Source organism: Salvia miltiorrhiza, chromosome 6 (genome assembly GCF_028751815.1).
Source record: "Salvia miltiorrhiza cultivar Shanhuang (shh) chromosome 6, IMPLAD_Smil_shh, whole genome shotgun sequence".
Classification (NCBI taxonomy): Eukaryota; Viridiplantae; Streptophyta; class Magnoliopsida; order Lamiales; family Lamiaceae; genus Salvia; species Salvia miltiorrhiza.
The window spans coordinates 41,548,386-41,569,660 of NC_080392.1; the positions used below are offsets into that span (position 1 = coordinate 41,548,386).

Below are 21,275 nucleotides of genomic sequence, written 5' to 3' on the forward strand. Positions count from 1 at the left end.
GCTGCCGTTCCATTCCATCCATTCCACTTTCCTGTTCCATTCCACTTTCCAGGCACCGCCGCACCGGCGTTTCTCCACCCCTCCGGCCCTCCCCGTTTCGGCCTCCTCTCCCCGCCTCCCACTGGCGCCGCTGCCTCTCCCACCGGCACCGGCGCCTCCCTCTCTTTCTCCGCCAGCTGGCAGCAGCAGCAGTGCAGCGCGACTCCCTTCGATTTCTCCCTCCGCCAGCGTCGCTCCCTCCGCTAGGCAGAGGGAATCTCATCCAGCAGCGGCGCTCATCCCTTGGGTGAAGAAGAGCGGTGGGTTTTCGAGGATTAAGGGTCTGTTCGTGAAGAGGAGGAGGAATGATGACGAAGATGGATTTGGTGTGAAACCGAATCAAATGGATTTGGATAGATTCTGCGTGTTTCCGATTGAGGAGAGAGATTTGAGTGAGACGGGGTTTATTGAACTGAAGAAACAACTCTTCTCTGCAGGAAAGAGCAGCAGAGCTTCTGATGCCAGAAATGAGAACTTTGAGATTCTTGCCGGTTTGAGAACAACTGGGAATTCTTGCAGGCTTACCATGAACGAAAGGGGAATCATTCATTCTTTCAAAGGTCATGAGTTCAAATGCTATCGCACACAGTTAAAAAATTCGAAATTTTTTAAATAAAAACCGGTTAGGCCGGTTAACCGAATTAACCGGTTTAATTCTGCCAAATTGAGAATCAGTGCATTAATCGGTTTTGATCGGTTAACCGATTAACCGGTCCGATTAATCGACCGGTCGGTTAATCGGTTAACCGGTCAAAAAATCGGTTCGATTTTCGATTAGAGGAATTCCTCTTAATCGATTCCGGTAAACCGACCGGTTTACCAGCCCTAATAATACCTAAGAGAAAAGGAAAAATAAAATATCACACAAAAAATAAAAATAAAATCTATAAAAAAATCCAACAAAAAAGGGTTTCCCAAAAGAAAAGAAAATATCTATACTTCTTATCTTGAATCTCCATTCTAAATTCCCTAACGGCCTTACACTCTTTTCAAAATGCAGATTCCGTTGCCGGCTCGAGCTCCGACGCTGCTGTCGCGGCGGAGGCTCTTCGAGCAGAAGCTCTCGGACCTCCACAAATGCACCGACCTCAGCGAGCTCAAACAGCTCCACGCGCTCATATACAAATCCAATCTTCACGGAGACCTCTTCGTCGCGCCCAAACTCATCTCCGCCTTCTCCCTGTGCCGCGAAATGGGGCTAGCCCTCACCGTATTCGATCAAGTTCCCAACCCTAATGCACATCTCTGCAACACCTTGATTAAGGCGTATGTTCGGAATTCCGACCCCGAGAAGGCGTTTGAAATTTTCTACAGAATGCAAGCTTCGGGAATCACTCCGGATAACTACACCTATCTTTTCCTTCTCAAGGCTCACTCCGGGTTGAAATTCGTCAAAGTAATCCACGCCTATGTGGAAAAATGGAATCTTTACTCGGATTTGTTCATGCCCAATTCGTTGATCGACGCGTACTCCAAGTACGGATTGACGGGCGTTGAGGCCGCGAAATCCCTATTTGATGGGATGGAGGAGCGGGATTTGGTTACATATAACTCGATGATAAGTGGGCTGGTGAAGGCGGGCCAGTTGAAGGAGGCGCAGAAACTGTTCGACGAAATGCCTCACAGAGACAGAGTAAGCTGGAACGCTATTCTTGATGGGTATGTCAAGGCTGGGGAAATGATCACTGCGTTTGAGGTCTTCGAGAAGATGCCGTCAAGGGATGTTGTGTCGTGGTCTACTGTGATCTCCGGTTATGCTAAAATGGGCGACATTGAGATGGCTAAGGTTCTGTTTGACAAAATGCCGGAAAAAAACTTGGTTACTTGGACTATAATGATATCTGGATGTGCAGAGAAGGGGCTCGTGAGGGAAGCTCTCGCCCTCTACGATCAACTCGAGAGAGAGAATATCGAGCCAGACGACACCACATTCGTCAGTATCTTATGCGCGAGTGCTCAATCCGGGATGCTGAGTTTAGGGAAGAAAATCCACAACACAATCATCAAAAGCCGCTACAGATGCTGCACCGTGATAAGCAATGCTTTGATCGACATGTATTGCAAGTGTGGGAGCTTGAACAGGGCGTGGCGATGCTTCAACGAGATGGAGAGGAAGGATCTTGTTTCTTGGAACACGATGATCCATGGCCTGGCCATGCACGGCCATGGCAAGAAGGCGCTTCATCTCTTCGATAGGATGAAGGTGGAGAGGTTTGCACCGGACAATGTGACCTTCGTGGGCGTCCTCTCTGCTTGCAACCATTCTGGCTTGGTCGAGGATGGGATCCGTTACTTCTACAGCATGGAGAGCGGCTACAACGTTGCCCCTCAGATCGAGCATTATGGCTGCATGATCGACCTCTTGGGGCGTGGGGGGCGCCTCAACGAGGCGCTGAGGCTTCTGAACTGCATGCCTTTTGAGCCAAATGTGGTTATCTGGTGCTCCCTTTTAGGGGCTTGCCGAATGCATAATGCCCTGCAGTTGGCAGAGGAGGTGCTTGAGGAGTTGGTGAAGCTGGATCCGGCGAATGCAGAGAGGTACTCCGTGCTGTCGAATGTGTACGCCGCTGGTGGAGATTGGGGGAGTGCCGCGGATGCAAGGCTGCGGATGTGGAAGACGGCCAGCAAGACGCCCCCCGGGGCTAGCTCGATAGAGTTGGATGGGGAGTTTCATGAATTCACAGTGATGGATACTAGTCATCCTAAATCAGAAAGTATTTACCAGACTGTAAATGGGCTAACTCAGCATCTTAGAAAAGTTGCTCTTGCTCCAACTTAGAAATTTGGTTGCATATATATACCATTGAAGTTGCTTTCTATGATAATAGGATTCATGTAAACTATTTCCTGAATGTGATATTTTGAGGTTTGGCACATGACAAATATATATATACTGGGAGTTTGAAAGTTGTAACATATTTAGATGATATATTTGTAGGGTTGTAGATGGCAAAGGCAGCATGTTTGCTGTATTTATGAAATATGAAATACTCTTTTTTCTGCCAACCCATCATTGAGGTCTTCTTCTTCTGCATTTTTACTGAAATTCTATATGTTTTCATGAAGCATGTGAGAACTAGCAGATTACCAGACATGAAATTAGTATGAAGAAATCAATCTTCAACTCTAACATCATCTTTTCAAGCAGCAAATTCAATCATCACCATAAGCACTAGATTCGGCATTTATTTTATTTTTTTCAACTAATCTTATACTCCCCGTCTCACAAAAACATGAAGTTTTTGCTATTTTGGGCCGTCTCACAAAATTATGAATATTTCTATTTTTGCATGCTACTCCACCACAATACCTTTACCTTTTATCTGTACTTTACATAAAGTGGAACCTATTTTTTAAAACTCGTTCCACTTATAAATATTCATATTTTTATGAGACGGGGGACTACGTATCCTTTTAAGTTAGTTCCTCCACTTCATTCTTCAATTCCCACTTTTTTGGATGTGAGAAAATCCAGACAACCTATCCCGCGACGCCACGTGTAAGCTGTCATAAAACTGTCTGCCAAGATTTCTTTGGTACTTTTCATCAAGGAATGGGTCCTTCATTCCCCACCATTTAATGCACTTTTGCAGCCCACAATGAAAGGGAAAAATGAACAAAAAAAAAAAAAAGAATGGCTGAAAACCAGCCACATACTCCACCAAAAAAGTGACTTACACTATCACTACACATTTTACACCAATTATCCGTGAAAATATTGTTTTATGCCATGGAAAACAAAAAAATACAAAAATAGAGTATAATAATAAAAAATCTATCCACTTCCACAATATGGGCCATGGAGCAATTTGTGGTGTAAAGTGAATCTCACTCCAAATTCTAGTAAGCACAAAAGTTTCTCTTATCCATTGGTAAACTTATAAGTATGATATATCCATTTCTTGCATGCACTATATAGTGAGGTGATCATATCATATCTAGTAAGAAAAGCTTGCTTAATTTCTCTCATCATCAACAACCATGGAGCTTCTTTCTCCAATCAGAGCCAGGATTTCCACATTCAAAACGCTTGAAACTAGAAAGTTTGGTGCTCCATTTTCCGTAGCATGTGTGTTCTCATTTTCCCTCCTCATTCTCTTGTTTCGATAAATCAAGAACTAATCAAAGTTGGAAAAAAAAAATAACATATTAGTATGCGTTTGTTGGCCTAACGATAGAAGGTTAATGCCTAGTGCTTGAATAATTGAGTTCTTGGGTTCAAGTCCTCTGTGGCACAGTCTTTAAATTTTTTTTATTTACTTATGTAATTTATTAAAAAAAAAAAAAAACAGGTTGTGCGTCAGGTCCAGCGCAAGACGAAGAAGGTCCATTTGTGAGCTCCGACTGGCGGGCCTTCCGGGCCGCACTGGTGGCCCGACAACGAGCTCCGCTCTCCTCCGCCGCCGGGCCGCCAATCACGATCGGGGACAAATGGGCCCACACCATCTACGAGCCCGAGCGGGGGTGCTTGCTGATCGCGACGGAGAAGCTGGACGGGGTCCACATCTTCGAGCGGACGGTGATCCTATTGCTGTCGACGGGCCCGGTGGGCCCGACGGGCCTGATACTGAACCGGCCGTCGCTGATGTCGATCAAGGAGATGAGGTGGTCGGCGGTGGACGCGTCGGGCCCGTTCTCGGAGAAGGCGCTGTTCTTCGGGGGCCCGCTGGAGGAGGGCCTGTTCCTGGTGAGCCCGCGAGGGGGCGGCGGCGGCGGCGTGGAGAGGAGCGGCGTGGTGGAGAAGGTGATGGAGGGGGTGTACTACGGCACCAAGGAGAGCGCGGGGTGCGCGGCGGAGATGGTGAAGAGGAGCGTGGTTGAGGCGGAGGAGTTCAGGTTCTTCCACGGCTACTGCGCGTGGGAGGGGGAGCAGCTCAGGGATGAGATTCGGGCCGGCTATTGGACCGTTGCGGCCTGCAGCCCGGCCGTCATTCAGCAGACTAGCGTCGGGGGTGTCGGGCTTTGGGGGGAGATTTTGGGCCTCATGGGCCCGAAGAAAGTTTGGTGACTCGTATTCGGGCTTTGTGTATACGTGTATGGGGGATTTCTGTTGTATATAGCTTGATTGCTTCCATATTCATTTATTTACTGATGTTGAAACTTAATTAGCTGAGGTATCTAATGAGTTATGAGTTAAATCTTTACGTTAGTACGTTGAAAGAAGCACTGATTCATAAAATATGTTGTGAAATGTGTTCTAATAGGGAATGTGAGTACGAAAAATGAAACACAGGTAATTATAACCCAGTTTGGTTAAACAACTTACGTCTAAAGGGCTCAGGGAAAATTATCACTATATGAAGTTAAGATATACAAGTATTTAAACAATAAAACACCTTACTTAGGCTATACATCTTCCCAAAACCTCATCAACAGTGAATAACTAAAAGCTAGACAACGACTAACTTCCTAGGCACACTTAATTCCTTGAGAAACAAGAACCAAATAATAAAGAAGAGTTTATAACTCTTTTACAATATACGCTCAAGTGTATAATTAACGTGTATAATTCATAAACACTCTTCTGCTAGGAAAAATAAAAGTAATGTATCAGTGAAAGTACTACAGACTATACAAGTTGGGGGACACCTAGCAGGAACAAGAATTCTCAACTACATTGCGAGAACTTTTAAGCACGAAGTTTTCCAGTCATTTTGAACTAAATATGGTCTCCTTACATTGCGAGAGCTTTTAAGCACGAAATTCCCCAGCCATCTTGAACGAAATATGATCTCCTTATATAGATTTTAAGCCTCCAATCTTCTCTTGTTACCCAAGTTAATCATTTTCTAATCGTAGATGGAAACAAGAATCTTGGATGATCTTGATCTATTTGTGATAGAGATCCAATTAGACTTCATTAAAATCTGACGATTTGATATTGAGAATATCTTCAGGATTCACATAAACTTAATCCTCAATCAAATTTATTGTTAAAATCTCACAGGGATAAACTTCCGTTGTTCCAGACTCGGCAAGAACAATGGACGATACACATGTTGATACTTTTGGTAGAAGGTCTAGAAATACAATTGGAACTCTCTACATAGTGATAATATAATATAGTACAAATATTACTCTAACATACGTGATTATTTCTGTATGGCGATAACTCTCGACAAACATTAATTAGTTTTTAAGAAATTAACCAGAGTTAGTAAAAGAAAAAAACAAGAACCAGAAGTTTGAGTGTAAAGGTTTGTTGGAAATGGATGTGGTTGAATGGTCAATTTGTTATGGGCTTCACCGGCCCAATTAAAGTAACTTAGCATGGAATTTCAAATGGGCCTAGTCCAGAGGGCCTCTTCTTGTATACATTTCCACATTCATATTAATTCTACAAATTATAATTTGATATTTATAAATTATTCACTCCGTCCCTCAAATTAGTACCTGTTAGAGTATTTATATACTCTTAAGTATTATTGTCATTGTGTAGATAAAAGGAAGTGTCTGCTGAAGTCTCACAGAATGTCTCTTATTGGGTTGCTTGTTCGGTTGCAAGGTTCTGCTGGTTTGTTTCCTTGCGGGTTTTTGAAGTTTTTTTTGGAAAGATATCTTTAAGATATTGCTTTTGCTTGAAGAGTCCGTTTCTTTAGGGTGTCCTCGTACCCTAGGACTCGCTGCCTTATGGAAACCCTACATGGGCCCTGCGTTGGTTTGGTTTTGACAGTTCATGGGCTCTCTACTTCTTGGCAAGGGTTTCATATTTAAAGAGACGTCATCGATCGAAGGCTGCTGCTGCGCTTATCGTTATTCTACTTATTTTGAGAGAGTATTTTCGTGCATCCAGAGAGCATACAATACGTGAGGGTGTGCTGTTGCTTTACACCTTATTTCATTGGAAGCGTGAGTTGGTTTCAAGTTTAGTGATCTGTACTCCAGCCTGTTGGAGAGTTTATTGTTGTTGGTTTGAACGTGGATTGAGAGGCAATCACGTTCTGTGGGTAAGTTCTATCTTGCTCTCTTTTTGTTCACGTAGGTGAAGGTTTGGGAAGAAATAGAGGCTAGGAAGATCGAGTCTTCGCGTGTAAGTCCTTTGTATTTCTTATCTTCACTAGTGAACTGTTGGAACTGGGCGTGGCCCCCCAGACGTAGGTGTGTTATCACCGAACTGGGTAATCATTGTTGGTGTCTTGTGTTCTTTACTTTCCGCTTGATTTTCGTTGAGTATCGCTGCTTACGTTATTTGTGTGTGGCCGAGACAATTGATTGTTGGATAGGTACAATTTCAATTGGTATCAGAGCGGGATCACCCAAGTTATCGGTGTTGATTCCTGGTGTATCTATCCTGTTCTTTCCGCTGCGGTGTTCGTGTGTTTAATGGCGCTGCAAAGAGAAGGTGGGTCTGTTGTGAGACCACCCCTACTTGATGGAAGCAATTATATCTACTGGAAAATGCGAATGACTTCCTTCATTCGTGCGGTCGATGAGAATGCTTGGACTTCTGTTGAAGAATGATGGACTGTTCCATGTGATGAGGAAGGGAAACCCAAGCCAAGGATCAGGTGGACGTTCAATGAATTGGCTGCTTCAAACGCTAATCAAAAAGCACTAAATTCAATCCAGAATGCAGTTACCATGGAGGTGTTTGCTCTTATATCCATGTGTGCTACCGCAAAAGAGGCGTGGGATGTGCTGATGAGTACGTATGAAGGAAATTCTAAAGTCAAGAAACAACGTCTTCAACAATTAGCCACCAGATTTGAAGAGTTAAAGATGGACGAGAACGAGACAATCAGTATTTTTCATGGCAAAATCCTTGCTATTGCCGACGAGAGTTTCTCACTTGGTGAGAAAATTTCTGAAGAGAAACTGGTGAGAAAGGTGATGCGCGCTTTACCAGAGAGATTCGATTACAAAATTGCTGCTATTGATGAAGCTAGAGATGTGTCTGATATGAAGCTGGAAGAACTCATTGGATCGTTGAGGACGTTTGAGATGAATCTGAGATCTGAGAAAACTGGGAAAGGGAAGAGTATTGTCTTTGTTGCTGATTTCGGGAATAGCAAAAAGAATTCTACAGAATTTGACTCTGATGACTTGGTTGAATCGTTTGCTACATTCACCAAGATTTTTGGTAAAGCCTTCAACAAATTCAAGAAGAAGAATGGCGGCAACAAGGGATTTCAGAATGCCAAGAATTTTCATCCTTCTCAAAGTAAGAATGAACGTGGATTAGAATACAGATCAGGAATTCAATGCCACGAATGTCATGGGTATGGTCATATTAAAGCCGAGTGTGCCAACACATCAAAGAAGCAGAATAAATCCTTCAATGCTTCTCAAAGTGATGATGAAACGGATGACAGTGGGAGCGATTCAGAGGATGAACCGATTGCTCTTCTAAGCTCTACTGATCTTTCTAAGAAGGAGGAGATTGAGGATGATCCTTTGAAACTTGAGACTGATTCTGACACTGAAGAGAAAACTGTTGCTTATGCTGCGAAAGTGGAGGAAGTTTCTGCCAAAGTCTCTCTGGACGTTGCTACTATGGAAGAGACTGAAAGTGACAATGAGGAACTTGATGAAAGCTACCTGGAGAAAAATTATGAGATGATTTATAAGAAATGTTTGGCGGTGCTGGAATTAAACAAGTCTCTATCAATGCAACTTAATGATGTTTCTAGAGAACGCGATAATTATAAGGGGATGTATGAGATGCAAAAGACAGAACTTGACATTCTTAAGCAGACCATGGAATCGAAGATGGGAGAATTGGAACATCAACAGAAGCTGGTTAAGATGATGAATTCAGGAACAAACAAGCTCGATGAAATTCTGGATAATGGACAATGTTCTGGAAACAAGGCAGGTTTGGGATTTCAAGGAAAAGGTTGGGTTCCTAAAAATGATGGTGTCAAAAGTAATGATATCCCAACCAAAGAAGCAAATCGTCCACCTCCTCAAAACACTCACAGGCCAGCGACTTATAGAAATCTGCCGCCTAAGAAGAATCATAATCGAGCCTTTATTCCTACATGTCACTATTGTGGAAGGCGCGGGCATATCAGACCTAGATGTCGTTTCTTTCTTCGTGACATCAAGATCAACATGAGAAACTCTCAAAACCATCGACCAAGGATGAACAGAAGCTATGTGGCTCAAAATTCATTGGGGTATGAATTTCAACACTCATGGCATCTGGATAGTGGTTGTTCTAATCATATGACAGGAGATGCAAAATATCTTGAAGATATTCATGCTGTGGCAGATGAAGAAGTCACTTTTGGAGATGGTGTTCTGGCGAAAGTTATTGGAAAAGGGACTTTAAATGTTCCAGGTATGCTGAAGCTTAAGAATGTTATGCTTGTCAATGGTTTAAAAGCTAATTTAATCAGCATTAGTCGGCTTTGTGATATTAAAATGAGTGTTAGCTTTGACAAGGATAAATGCATTGTGAAGAATGGTGAGACAATGTTTATAACTGGAAAGCGTTCAAGTGATAATTGTTATATTGTCTCAACTAACAACTCACACTTCAAGGCCTACACAGATCCTACAGAATCTTGGCATCAAAGACTTGGGCTCTGCATCTTATGACTATCTGTTCATCAAGCACGGGTACCTTGCTGTTGTTTGAGGAGTTCTAGCAAAGGTATCAGTTTATATTCGTGCTTTATCAAAAGTCTCCTCCGATGTTCTATCTTTCTGAAGATTGTGAATTTTCTCATCAAGCATCTGTTATCAAGCAAAATCCAATCTGATCAAGATTGTTGTTATCAAGCATCTGTTATAAAGATTGTTCGACGAGCATGTGCTGTTGGTCTTTGTCATTGTTGTGACAAAAATGGGGAGTATATATATTGTCTGTGCTTATGGTCTGAGCTTCTGGTTGTGCAACTGGCGATAGCATTTCATTTATGCTTTTATATGGTTTTTGAGGGAGAGCAGATTTCCATATTGAGGGGGAGTTCTTTGTCAGTTTGCTGGTGCAGTTCTTTGTCAGTTTTGTTTTTGGTTTTTGGGGGAGCTGATTTCTTCAAGGGAGAGCTTATGCTGCTTATTTCTGCTGTGCATTCATGAGTTGTGCAGAAATTGGTTTTGTCTACACCAATGACAAAGGGGGAGATTGTTAGAGTATTTATATACTCTTAAGTATTATTGTCATTGTGTAGATAAAAGGAAGTGTCTGCTGAAGTCTCACAGAATGTCTCTTATTGGGTTGCTTGTTCGGTTGCAAGGTTCTGCTGGTTTGTTTCCTTGCGGGTTTTTGAAGTTTTTTTTGGAAAGATATCTTTAAGATATTGCTTTTGCTTGAAGAGTCCGTTTCTTTAGGGTGTCCTCGTACCCTAGGACTCGCTGCCTTATGGAAACCCTACATGGGCCCTGCGTTGGTTTGGTTTTGACAGTTCATGGGCTCTCTACTTCTTGGCAAGGGTTTCATATTTAAAGAGACGTCATCGATCGAAGGCTGCTGCTGCGCTTATCGTTATTCTACTTATTTTGAGAGAGTATTTTCGTGCATCCAGAGAGCATACAATACGTGAGGGTGTGCTGTTGCTTTACACCTTATTTCATTGGAAGCGTGAGTTGGTTTCAAGTTTAGTGATCTGTACTCCAGCCTGTTGGAGTGTTTATTGTTGTTGGTTTGAACGTGGATTGAGAGGCAATCACGTTCTGTGGGTAAGTTCTATCTTGCTCTCTTTTTGTTCACGTAGGTGAAGGTTTGGGAAGAAATAGAGGCTAGGAAGATCGAGTCTTCGCGTGTAAGTCCTTTGTATTTCTTATCTTCACTAGTGAACTGTTGGAACTGGGCGTGGCCCCCCAGACGTAGGTGTGTTATCACCGAACTGGGTAATCATTGTTGGTGTCTTGTGTTCTTTACTTTCCGCTTGATTTTCGTTGAGTATCGCTGCTTACGTTATTTGTGTGTGGCCAAGACAATTGATTGTTGGATAGGTACAATTTCAGTACCCATTTGAAAATGACAAGATTTTTAAGGAATTGGTTAAGTGTGTTATGTGAGTGCAATAAGAATTCCACTTTTATTGTGAGTGAGTTATGTGGGGTATACTTATCAAAACGAGAAATTATATTCATTTGGAGATGAACCAAAAAGAAAATATGGATACGCATTTTGGTTTGGGGACGGAGGAAATATTATTCCATTAATTAACAAAGTCATTTTTTTTTTGGCTTATATCAGTAATTTATCTGGTTTGTTCATATATGTCATATATGTTCTTTGTTATGTCATTCTTTTTTCTTTTTTCTTTTTGGCTTATACACTAATACATTGCTTGGGTGTCCTTCTCAATTACACGAGCATATCATTTATTTTTCTACCTGAAAAAGTAATTCTAATGTACAAAAAATAAAAAGAAAAGAGTCGATCAGAATTTAGATAGGAGTGAATTGCTTGGGGAGAAAAAGGTTAATAGTGGATCCAAAATCTATCTCTATTCTGCCGAAAGTAGATGAAGATAGTTTTCTTTTTCCTACCCAAACAATCAATTCATTTTATGAAAATACCTGCTCCATGTGGGTCACACTTTGAACTTTCAATCGATTAGATTTATTTCCTAAGTTACATCGACTTTTTATTTGGTTAGTTCCACGATGTAAGCAATATAAAAGTTTAATTTGATAGGAGCATTGTATGTTTTTTTGTAATTCTCCATCGTAACACATTTTGATCTATATGTAACTTCCGTCAAAAAAACAAAAGATAAAGAAAAATTGCAACAACAACAACACTATCTGTAACTTTGTAAGGATACTATGAAGTAATTGAGACCACACAAAATAATAAAACTATAAAAGATGAAGATGGGCCTTAATTAATTAAATGTGCTTGTCGAGGCAACTCGACTAGTATTTTAAATAATAAAGGTGATAAAAATATACTATATATTATATTATACTATAATTACATAAACACTGGTATAAATGCATCGGGCGTGAAAATGGGTGGCAATAGGTTCTATTTTAAATGAGATTTGTTCTCTTTTTTTTTCTTTTTTTTTTTGTGTGACTCGGCAGAGTGAAAACGGTGAAATTTGAACACTAGATTTCATTGTTCACATATAGGAGTCAACACGGCTTGAATGTCTCCTTGAGGGCATTGAAAATAATGATTCATTTTTTGAAATTATGATGCTTTTATTTAACAAAAATAAAAATATAATATATGTACAACTCGAACCCACGATCTAGAACTTTATACTTGTATAAATTAAGTAGTTGGATAAATTAAGGTATATGCCGATTATATAACAACGAGAATGATTTAGAATTTGAGATATCATATTCATAATATCACATCATTGCATAAGGTAGAAAAAATAAGGGTGATAAGCCATTTCAAAGGCCATAATTAGGCAAATTATACACCATGCCCAAAATTTAGTAAACTTTTCGTGGACTAACTAGAAAATTGAAAATTTTAAATTAGGGCCTAGAATAATGAAATCCCAAAAAAGGCTAGCCCATTATTGTGACATGAATTATTAAAGATAGTGCTGGATATTTCCAAAATGTACCATGGCTCATAAGCATATGACTATGATAAGATTATTTATTCACAAATCATATTTAGTTTTAGAGAGAGCGAGAGTTATGTAGGAAATACATTATTTTTCATTGACTAGGAAAAGATGTTCATGTGTATAAAAATGTCAAATCTTCAAAAGATTAAGGACCATTTCTGCTGTCACAACTTTCTCTATCTATTTATTTATAATCTAATCAAATAAGAATCTGACACTTGGTTTTCTTTGCTACATATACTCTCAAGTTTTACATGATTAAGACTGCATGTGGTTTTAATTAATTTTTGTATGGACACTATTTATAGTCCTTAATGTGACAAGATCACATTAAATTTCACAATAACTTGTGTTAGAGGGTCTCATAGGTTAAAAGTCTAATTCATAATTGATGGCCCATTTTATGTTTAGATTCTCATATTTTCATCCCAATGTAAATAAAATAACTTATATTATGGGAGTGAATATTTCGTTCGTTCAATAATGTTAAAGTTCGAATCTCACCAATACTTTATATATTAAATAATGTAATTAGTGTAATTTACCTTTATTCGAATTTATCAAATATACACGTCAAATAGGAACCCGCGGCTGCGAATTACTCTCATCATAAAAAGGGTTAATTGCCAATAAAATACCGAACTTTTGTCCAATTCTGATTTTGCATACAAACTTTAAATTGTGGCGTGATAATTACTAAACTTTTGATTTTATCTGATTTTGCTACTAATTTAAATTCCGGTCAAATTTCGTCCAAATTTCGTACCAATATTCGACTAATTTGATTTGTACATGTTATTTGCAATAAAATATTTAAAGAAAGCAAATGAGTCGAACTACTTGGCACGCAAAAATAAATACGACACGTCAAATATTGGCATGAAATTTGGACGAAATTTGGCCAGAATTTAGCTTAGTAGCAAAATCAGATATAATCAAAAGTTTAGTAATTATCACGCCACAGTTTAAAGTTTGTATGCAAAACCAGAATTAGATGAAAGTTTAGTATTTTATGGGCAATTAACCCTCATAAAAATTGTTTTATTTATTTATTTATTTATTTATTTTTATTTTTATTTTATTTTTATTTTTATTCTTCGGATCTTTTTGATGGAAGAGTATATGTATCCTACTCCCGAAGCTGCAATTGAAAATCTAATAAGATTTCCACTAACTTTATCCCTTTTTATTAGGAAATTTACAAATTTGACATTGGATATAATCCACACGGTCACACACTCACTACTTTATGACACATTAAATTCTAGGAGAAAAATATTAATAGTTGCAGTTAGGTTATGTGCATGTCTCCAATTAATTTATGTCATCAAATTTGGGTAGAATGATGATTTTTCCTCTTCCAAAGTTTACCATATTTGTCCCCTCAATCCTATTGTCCACTAAAGAAGATGTTACACTGAGTATATAGATCAATAACTAATTAATAATAGAGTGATGCTATTTGGATCAATTTGATCTGAATCAAATACAATAAACATTTCATTTTCAACATAAAAAGACATTCTTACTCTTTATCTATATTTCATTCCATGATTTTAATATATATATTGAGAACAAAAATTTCATGAAATATTTGTATGGTCAATAAGAATTTTGACTAATTTTGTGATGCGAATTCCATTGAATGTTTATTTATATTTACATATATTTAGTAACTGAATAATAATTAATCATTATCCGTCTAAAAAATTCATCATTAAAGTTGCTTAAAAATCACCCTTAAGTGAATATTTGAACTTAAAAAAATTGATAATTTATTTTAATTAAAATATATAATTTTCATTTCAGTTTTAGAAATATGTTATATATAATTTAAATAAAATTATGATATATAAACAATTCAAATTTTGAACTTAATTTAATATATATATATATATATATATATATATATATATATAAACACCAAATTGAAAAGGAGAAAATTAATTTATTTTGAAGTTTTATCTTTAAAATCCTAAACTTTTACTAGGGGTATTCAAGGTAAATATATTTTCATTTTTAAAATTGTGATTGTTTTGCCCTCATTGACGGGATCAATTTGATTCAAATAGATTTACCTAAGGGTGTCAATGGGCTGGTTTTACCCGGACTGATCCGGAACTGTTCATTACCCGTTGAGCTATAAACTACAGTTTTAATTTCGGTTCTAGACCCGATCCACTCAGACCCAAAATCTAACCGGACTGGAACCGTTAATGGGATCTTAAGCCTTTATTTTACCTGAAGCATCCGACATGTGATAAACTAAAACATGTACAACAAAACTTACATAAATTCTGGGAAAAAACTGCAGCATGTTTTAGATAATTAAGTTTTGGCAGATACATAATGAAATAGAAACTTTCGTTTTCGTAGTATGTAAGCTTAATTTTGAGAATTGATCATTGTATACCTATGGCTATCCTAAAAAATGCATTATATATATTGTAATATTTAGAATGCATCATCACAAAGATGTATTTTTATGTATATGTGCATTATATATATAATACATTATTTGTAAATGAAAATAAATTTAAAGATAGTGTGACGATGAATCAAACCTCAGATCTTTGAGCTAATTAATCAAGCATTGACAACACACTTACAATAACATATGTTTTTAAATGACATTGAAGATCATACAATAATAATAGTCCAAAATTGTATATATTAATTGTACTACGTGATGAAAATTACACTTGGGTAAGTATATCTTGTATTATATATAAATATACTAGTATAATACAAGCTTACCTAACTAGTAGTTTAATGAATACTGTTAGTCTTCTGCAGGTGCTATTATTTGACATCATTCTCATGTTGCGAAAGGCGAAGCTGGAAATATTAATGGGCTATTTATTAATCGTATCAATGAAGTAGGGTATTATTAATTGTGGTTAATCAGGGTAGTTGAGAAAAAATATCCCCAATTCTCCAAGGTTAATTTATTTCCTAAAATAATAGCAAAAAGTGATCTCTTAATTCTCCATAACTCCATCTAAGATAGCACTTGATGTTTTTTAATGATGTAAGTATTTGTTTTCACGAAGATGTTGTTTTATTGTATTAAAATTATTGTTTTTTTCTTTTGAGAAAATACGTTGAGTCGCCCTCGCCCCCCTTGAAAAACTGTCTGACTGCAACATATGCAATGCACCCATAAATATCATTCAAAGTAATTCAAAAAGACGCTTTAAAAAAAAGTAGTAATTCAAAAAGAAATGTGCTTTTTTTTTAACTTAATGGCAAATTTACAGAATAGCTAATGTATAAATCAATTAATTTTAGAAATGTGATTTAATACCATTTAAATTGAAGTTAATTGTCCGAAATATCCTTTTAAGATAGTGAAATCAATAATTGTCCACCAACTTAATTTCAATAAATTTTAGCCAAACTTTTTGTTAAATGGATGAAATTGCCCATATTTTACTACACATCATTTTCTCCCCAACTCTTTCATCCGATTCTCTAGATCTCAAGCTCTCTCTCTTCTTTCTTTTTCAAACTCATCTCTTTATGACGTAGGTGATTTTCTCCGTAGACGACATTCATATTATTAGGTGATTATTTTACTAAAAGTTCTCTTCTTCATATTTACTTTTTTCGGTAATCTTCTCCAAATATTTTTTCGACAACTTTTGTGCTTCATCTCCTTCTTTGATTTAGGCTTCCAAATATACTTTGTCGATCATATTTGGTGTTTAACCTTTCTATTTTTGAGTTTCTTCATAAAAAAATTGAAAAAAGAACTTTTTCTCAAATCTAGTCGTGATATTTTATTAAGTTGTCTTTCGGATTTAAATATATGGAACACCTGGTACGAAAGATAATTATTTGTACTAGGCATGTCAGGATGTTGTATGCCTGAATCATACCAAGTGTTGCGCGCCAGTTTTTGGGACGAATGATACGAATTGGTCCATTTGTACTGTTCATGCCAAGAGGTCGTACGCCAGTTCTTGGGATGAATGGTACGAAAGAACGTCATTCATACTAATCATTCCAAGCGTCGTCTCAAGAGTTTTTCGCTATTTTTTGGGACGAATGATACAAAATAACCTCATTCTACCGATTATTCTAGCTACCTCTTAGTATGGATGGTATGAAAGAGCTCATTCGTACCATGCATTCTAAAATTTGTGATGCCAAACACAAAAGAACTCCATTTGTGTCATTCGTTCCAAAAGAATGGCAATTTATTCAAAAAAAAAAAATCTTAGTCTTGCAGGTTTTTTCAACAAATTCGGCTACAATTCATGAACAAATTACGTATCAAATGAGCAAAATAACATGAAATCTCACATATTTTAGTCAAATCTAACAAAATGTTTGAACTAAATCTTTATTTTCTCTGTAGATCTCTATCAGATCTATAGATTACACTATAAATAATGGAGTTGACGACGCGATGGTGACGATAGACGGTGGAGTTCATCGAATTTTGGAGATACAGACAATGTTTTCGTTGGGTTAAATGGAAGCGTTGGTTCTTGGTACTGGTGAATCAGACAAAAGGATGGCTTGACGAAGGTGATGACAACGAATTTTCAGAGGACGACAACAGTGGTCGGTGAGAATAAATAAATGACCGAGAGAAGATGGGGAGGTAGAAAGAGAGAAATGAGAGATAAGTTTCAAAACAGAGATTTAAATTTGAAATTAGTTCAAGGCATTTCATCTGAAAAATTAAAAATTGGCTAAATTTTATTGAAATAATATTTTAATAGACAACTATTGATTTTCACTATTTTATATGACTACCTCAAAAATTATCTTTTCAAATTATATATCACCATATTTTTCAATACAAATCCATAATAAACTCTAAATCTAAATCCAAACCATAGAATGAGAAATAAATATATCATCTCAAAATAAATTAGCAACAAGATTAAAAAATTTGAAATGAAAAATTTGTCACTATTATATTGATGAGGACAAAAATATGCAGCCTTGATTTGGAGCTATCAAATATCCAATAAAGAAGAAGATCCACACGCGGGCATGAACATCAACATGAAGGATCCTAGTCCTATTATAAATTTAAATAGAGTCATATTCTAAGTAGAATTCTTAGTATTTTGCTTATAAATAAGGCATATATTCATTATTCAAGGAGGAACCGACCGAATTCATATTTGTACAATGTAATCTCTGAAGGAATATTAAACTGAATTAACGTTCCGCTTTGCCCGATGATCGTTTCTTGGTTATTATTAATTTATCATACAACGATTAATCCTAACATGCTCCTATGTATTTAAGTGCTGCACGTTGGAGTTCAGAAATACCTGAAGAATTCATAAGAATTCGTCAAACTCGTCGCTGAACAGACCAGTCAGCTTCAAGCCTTCGTTTGAAGCCTCAAACGTCCTCAAATCGTATTCTGCCCAGAAATATGACTTCTTCGTCTTCGAGAGAGCTTTCCGTGGCCGCCTGTTTCGCTTGAATCGGAGTTCTGTGGAGGAAGTTATGGCCATTTTACCGAAACTGCCAGAACTTGATTTCCTGCAGAAAATCTGACTCCAGCTCTGATCTTCTGAACTGTATCTCGCAGAAAATCTGACTCCAGCTCTGATCTTCTGAACTGTATCTCGCAGAAAATTTGACTCCAGCTCTGATCTTCTGAACTGTATCTCGCTCAGCTTTCACCGTTGGATGGACAACGTTCTATGAAAGTCCCAAGAGAGAATGCTCCACACGATTTCCTGCGCCCCACAACTCTCCAAAACCCTAATATTTTATCAGTGTGTTTTCCTGAGAGCTGACAGCTGTATTTATAATAAAATAAATACGTGTAGGCACAAAATTAGTGTAGGAGGCGTTTTCCTCTTCTTCTAGGGCTAGGAGACTTTGGGGCAGTCCAGGGACCAGATACAAGGAATAAAGATGGGCCTCAAATAAATTAATTTATCTATGGTCAGCCTAGACCATAATTAATTTATAAATATCAGTTCATTCCACTAGAGAACCGATATTGACTTACCCCTTTATTGCTGGTGATGAGTCGGGGCTTGTATTTAGACTTATTAAATCCTCGTATTTAAAATCTCCGACATCCATTAATTAATTATAGCTCTGACAGCCTTAATTAATTAATCTCTTTTGTAATCCTTAAGCAGTACCACTCAAAACTTATTATTGCGCCTGAACTTAATCAACCTGCAGAGTTTAGGGCAATAAACATTATTGAGCTCCTTAAGGGGATGTCATTAACCTCTACCGGATACGATTACTAATACAGATAATCAGATATCATATATTAACCGCTATCACCCAAGATACAGAGTACTCAAGTTACTATATAACTCTCGCTCATAGTAAGTCAAAGTGATAAACGAATCAACATATATATCTGAAATCTTATTAGTATTAAGATCTTATAAGTTACCGAGATCTTTAATTCTTCACTTAAGTCAAATAGAAGAATATATCTCACGGTGGTCCTATCAATACGTAATGACGTACCAGTATAGATAAGTAGTCAAGATAAACTACTTCCATCTATACCGCAGCCTAAACCAATAACTTGTCCTAGAGTTATTTCAGCTGTGATTATATTATATCTCTTAAGGTTTTTCCAATTATATGGTCTTCAGTGATCTACAACACACCATATAATCTACTTATATAGAGATAGAGAACATACATATGCAATCATGAACACAATCAGATAGGAGATTAGATAGTGAACTTAGGAAACATTGTATACAAACATAAAACGTTATTGCTTTCAGTATACAAATCCAACAATCTCTCCCCAAAACATAGTGAAAAACACCCCAAAAATTCTGTGGACGTAGATCTTACGATCGAACCACGTAAATCTCTGTGTTCTTATTGCTTTCTTTTATAGGTGTTATTTTTTGGCACAACAATAATAAAGAGAAAAACAAAGAAAAGAAAATGAGAACTTAATTTAATCCATAATATATAACTTGAACTCAAGAGTTAGGGAGCTAATTGTTAAAACAGGATCGTATCTTTCAGTGTTTTCAAAAAGAAGATTACTACGGAATTTGAAAATAAGGACTATAATTTTTATCTTTTGCATTTATACTCTTATTTCGAACCCAAAATCAATTATTTAGGCTTTTGAGAACACCTAGAGCCCGTTGCTGATGTTGTCGACTTGTCGTGCCATGTCACCTTTTTGGCATTTTTTTTCTTTTGTTGTATTATCAATTTTTTAGCATATTTGCAGCCTTAAATAAAAATAAACTGTTGAGCATGAATGCCTAAAACTATTATTTTCAGCATGAATGCCTAAAAAATTCGATATTCATGCTGAAAAATATTTGGTTTTTCCTTATTAATGTTTACCATTTATTCTTATTTTAGGCAACAAATGTACTACAAAATCGATAATATAAAATAAAAAAATACCAAAAAGGTGACATGGCAAGGTCACGTCAGCAACGGGCTCTAAAATGTCACCAAAACTTCAAATAATTGATTCTGGGTACGAAATAGGATTGTAAATGTAAAAAATAAAAGTTATAGTCATCATTTTTAAATTTCGTAACATATAATCCTTTTTATAAAAACACTAAAAGTTATAATATTGTTTTTAACAATTAACTCCAAAAGTTGGTGTTGCTCGTATAAGGATACAGGTGAAAGAAGCATGAGCTAATTGCATTCTTATAATCATATAATTTTCTTAAACATTTTTAAAGGCAAAAAAATTAACAATAATTTTTCCAACAGTAATCTATACTATATTAAAAAGAGAGTTTTCAATTTCAAATTGATTTCAAATCAATTTTAAAATTGCGTGACAATTTTGTAGTTAGAATAAAATTGAAGGTTTATTTATAAGTTATACATCTTTTTTTCTTTTTCTTTAACTTCTTATTTGCTATTTTATTTCTTTTTTAAATTTGTTAAATTCGACTAATTATAAAATGTTTGATATGCGTGTCAAATTAAAGATCATGACAAGAGCTTTAATTTGATATATGCTATGTAAATATTGGATTTAAAATATAAAAATTATATTTATTTAAAGATTAAAACTTAAGTAAATTCTCTCTCCTCTCTCCTTTTTTTTTTGAATAAATCTATTATTTTCAATTATCTTTTAACTTATAGTATTGTTTTTTTTTCACAATATCATTTTTTATTAATATGAATTATTCTTTAATATTTTTATATTAAACTAAAATATACTCCATTCGTCCCACGAATCTTGTCACGTTTGGTTTCGGCACGAGAATTAAGGAGTTGTAGATTAATTTTTTAAGTATGTATGTAATAAAGTATAAAAGTGATAAAGTAGGAGATATAATGTAATAAAAGTGATAAAGTAGGAGAGAGAAGGTAATAATTATTACCTTATTTGAAAATGTGTCGAGATTCGTGGGACGGCTCAAAAAGGAATACATGTCAAGAATCATGGAACGGGGGAAGTATTTATCTTAAATTATACTAGTATCTTTATTTATATTTAGAATTTTTATTTGATTATCAAATGATAATTAATTTTATATATAATAAAATATAAAAATAATTTTGCAAATGCTAGTTGAAAGTAAAAGACAATTTTTAATCAATTTGTACATTGTGAGAATTTTGTGCGACATGGAAGTCCATAGTTCGACTTGAAAGACATCAATTGAATTATAACCTTTGAAATTTTAGGCACAAATCAATCCATTCTAACAATTAAGCAAAATAATATGCTTGTGTTGTGAAGACTCTACAATTAGGATTTGATAATTCAACTGCCTCTATGGA

General features: G+C 36.5%; 3 protein-coding genes across 3 annotated transcripts; all 3 read left to right on the forward strand.

The window, feature by feature from the left end:
• The first annotated feature begins 906 nt into the window (after positions 1–906).
• On the forward strand, positions 907–3,045 carry LOC130989624 (pentatricopeptide repeat-containing protein At3g29230). Its single transcript, XM_057913649.1, has one exon. It carries the CDS (start codon positions 1,034–1,036, stop codon positions 2,816–2,818), a length of 1,785 nt encoding a protein of 594 aa, XP_057769632.1. The 5' UTR covers positions 907–1,033; the 3' UTR covers positions 2,819–3,045.
• Positions 3,046–3,855: 810 nt separating this feature from the next.
• LOC130989646 (uncharacterized) lies at positions 3,856–5,144 on the forward strand. The gene is made up of 2 exons (XM_057913682.1): positions 3,856–4,108; positions 4,332–5,144. Exons 1-2 carry the CDS (start codon positions 4,021–4,023, stop codon positions 5,045–5,047), a joined length of 804 nt encoding a protein of 267 aa, XP_057769665.1. The 5' UTR covers positions 3,856–4,020; the 3' UTR covers positions 5,048–5,144.
• Positions 5,145–7,620: 2,476 nt separating this feature from the next.
• LOC130990971 (uncharacterized) lies at positions 7,621–9,582 on the forward strand. The gene has a single exon (XM_057915178.1). It carries the CDS (start codon positions 7,621–7,623, stop codon positions 9,580–9,582), a length of 1,962 nt encoding a protein of 653 aa, XP_057771161.1.
• Positions 9,583–21,275: the final 11,693 nt, after the last annotated feature.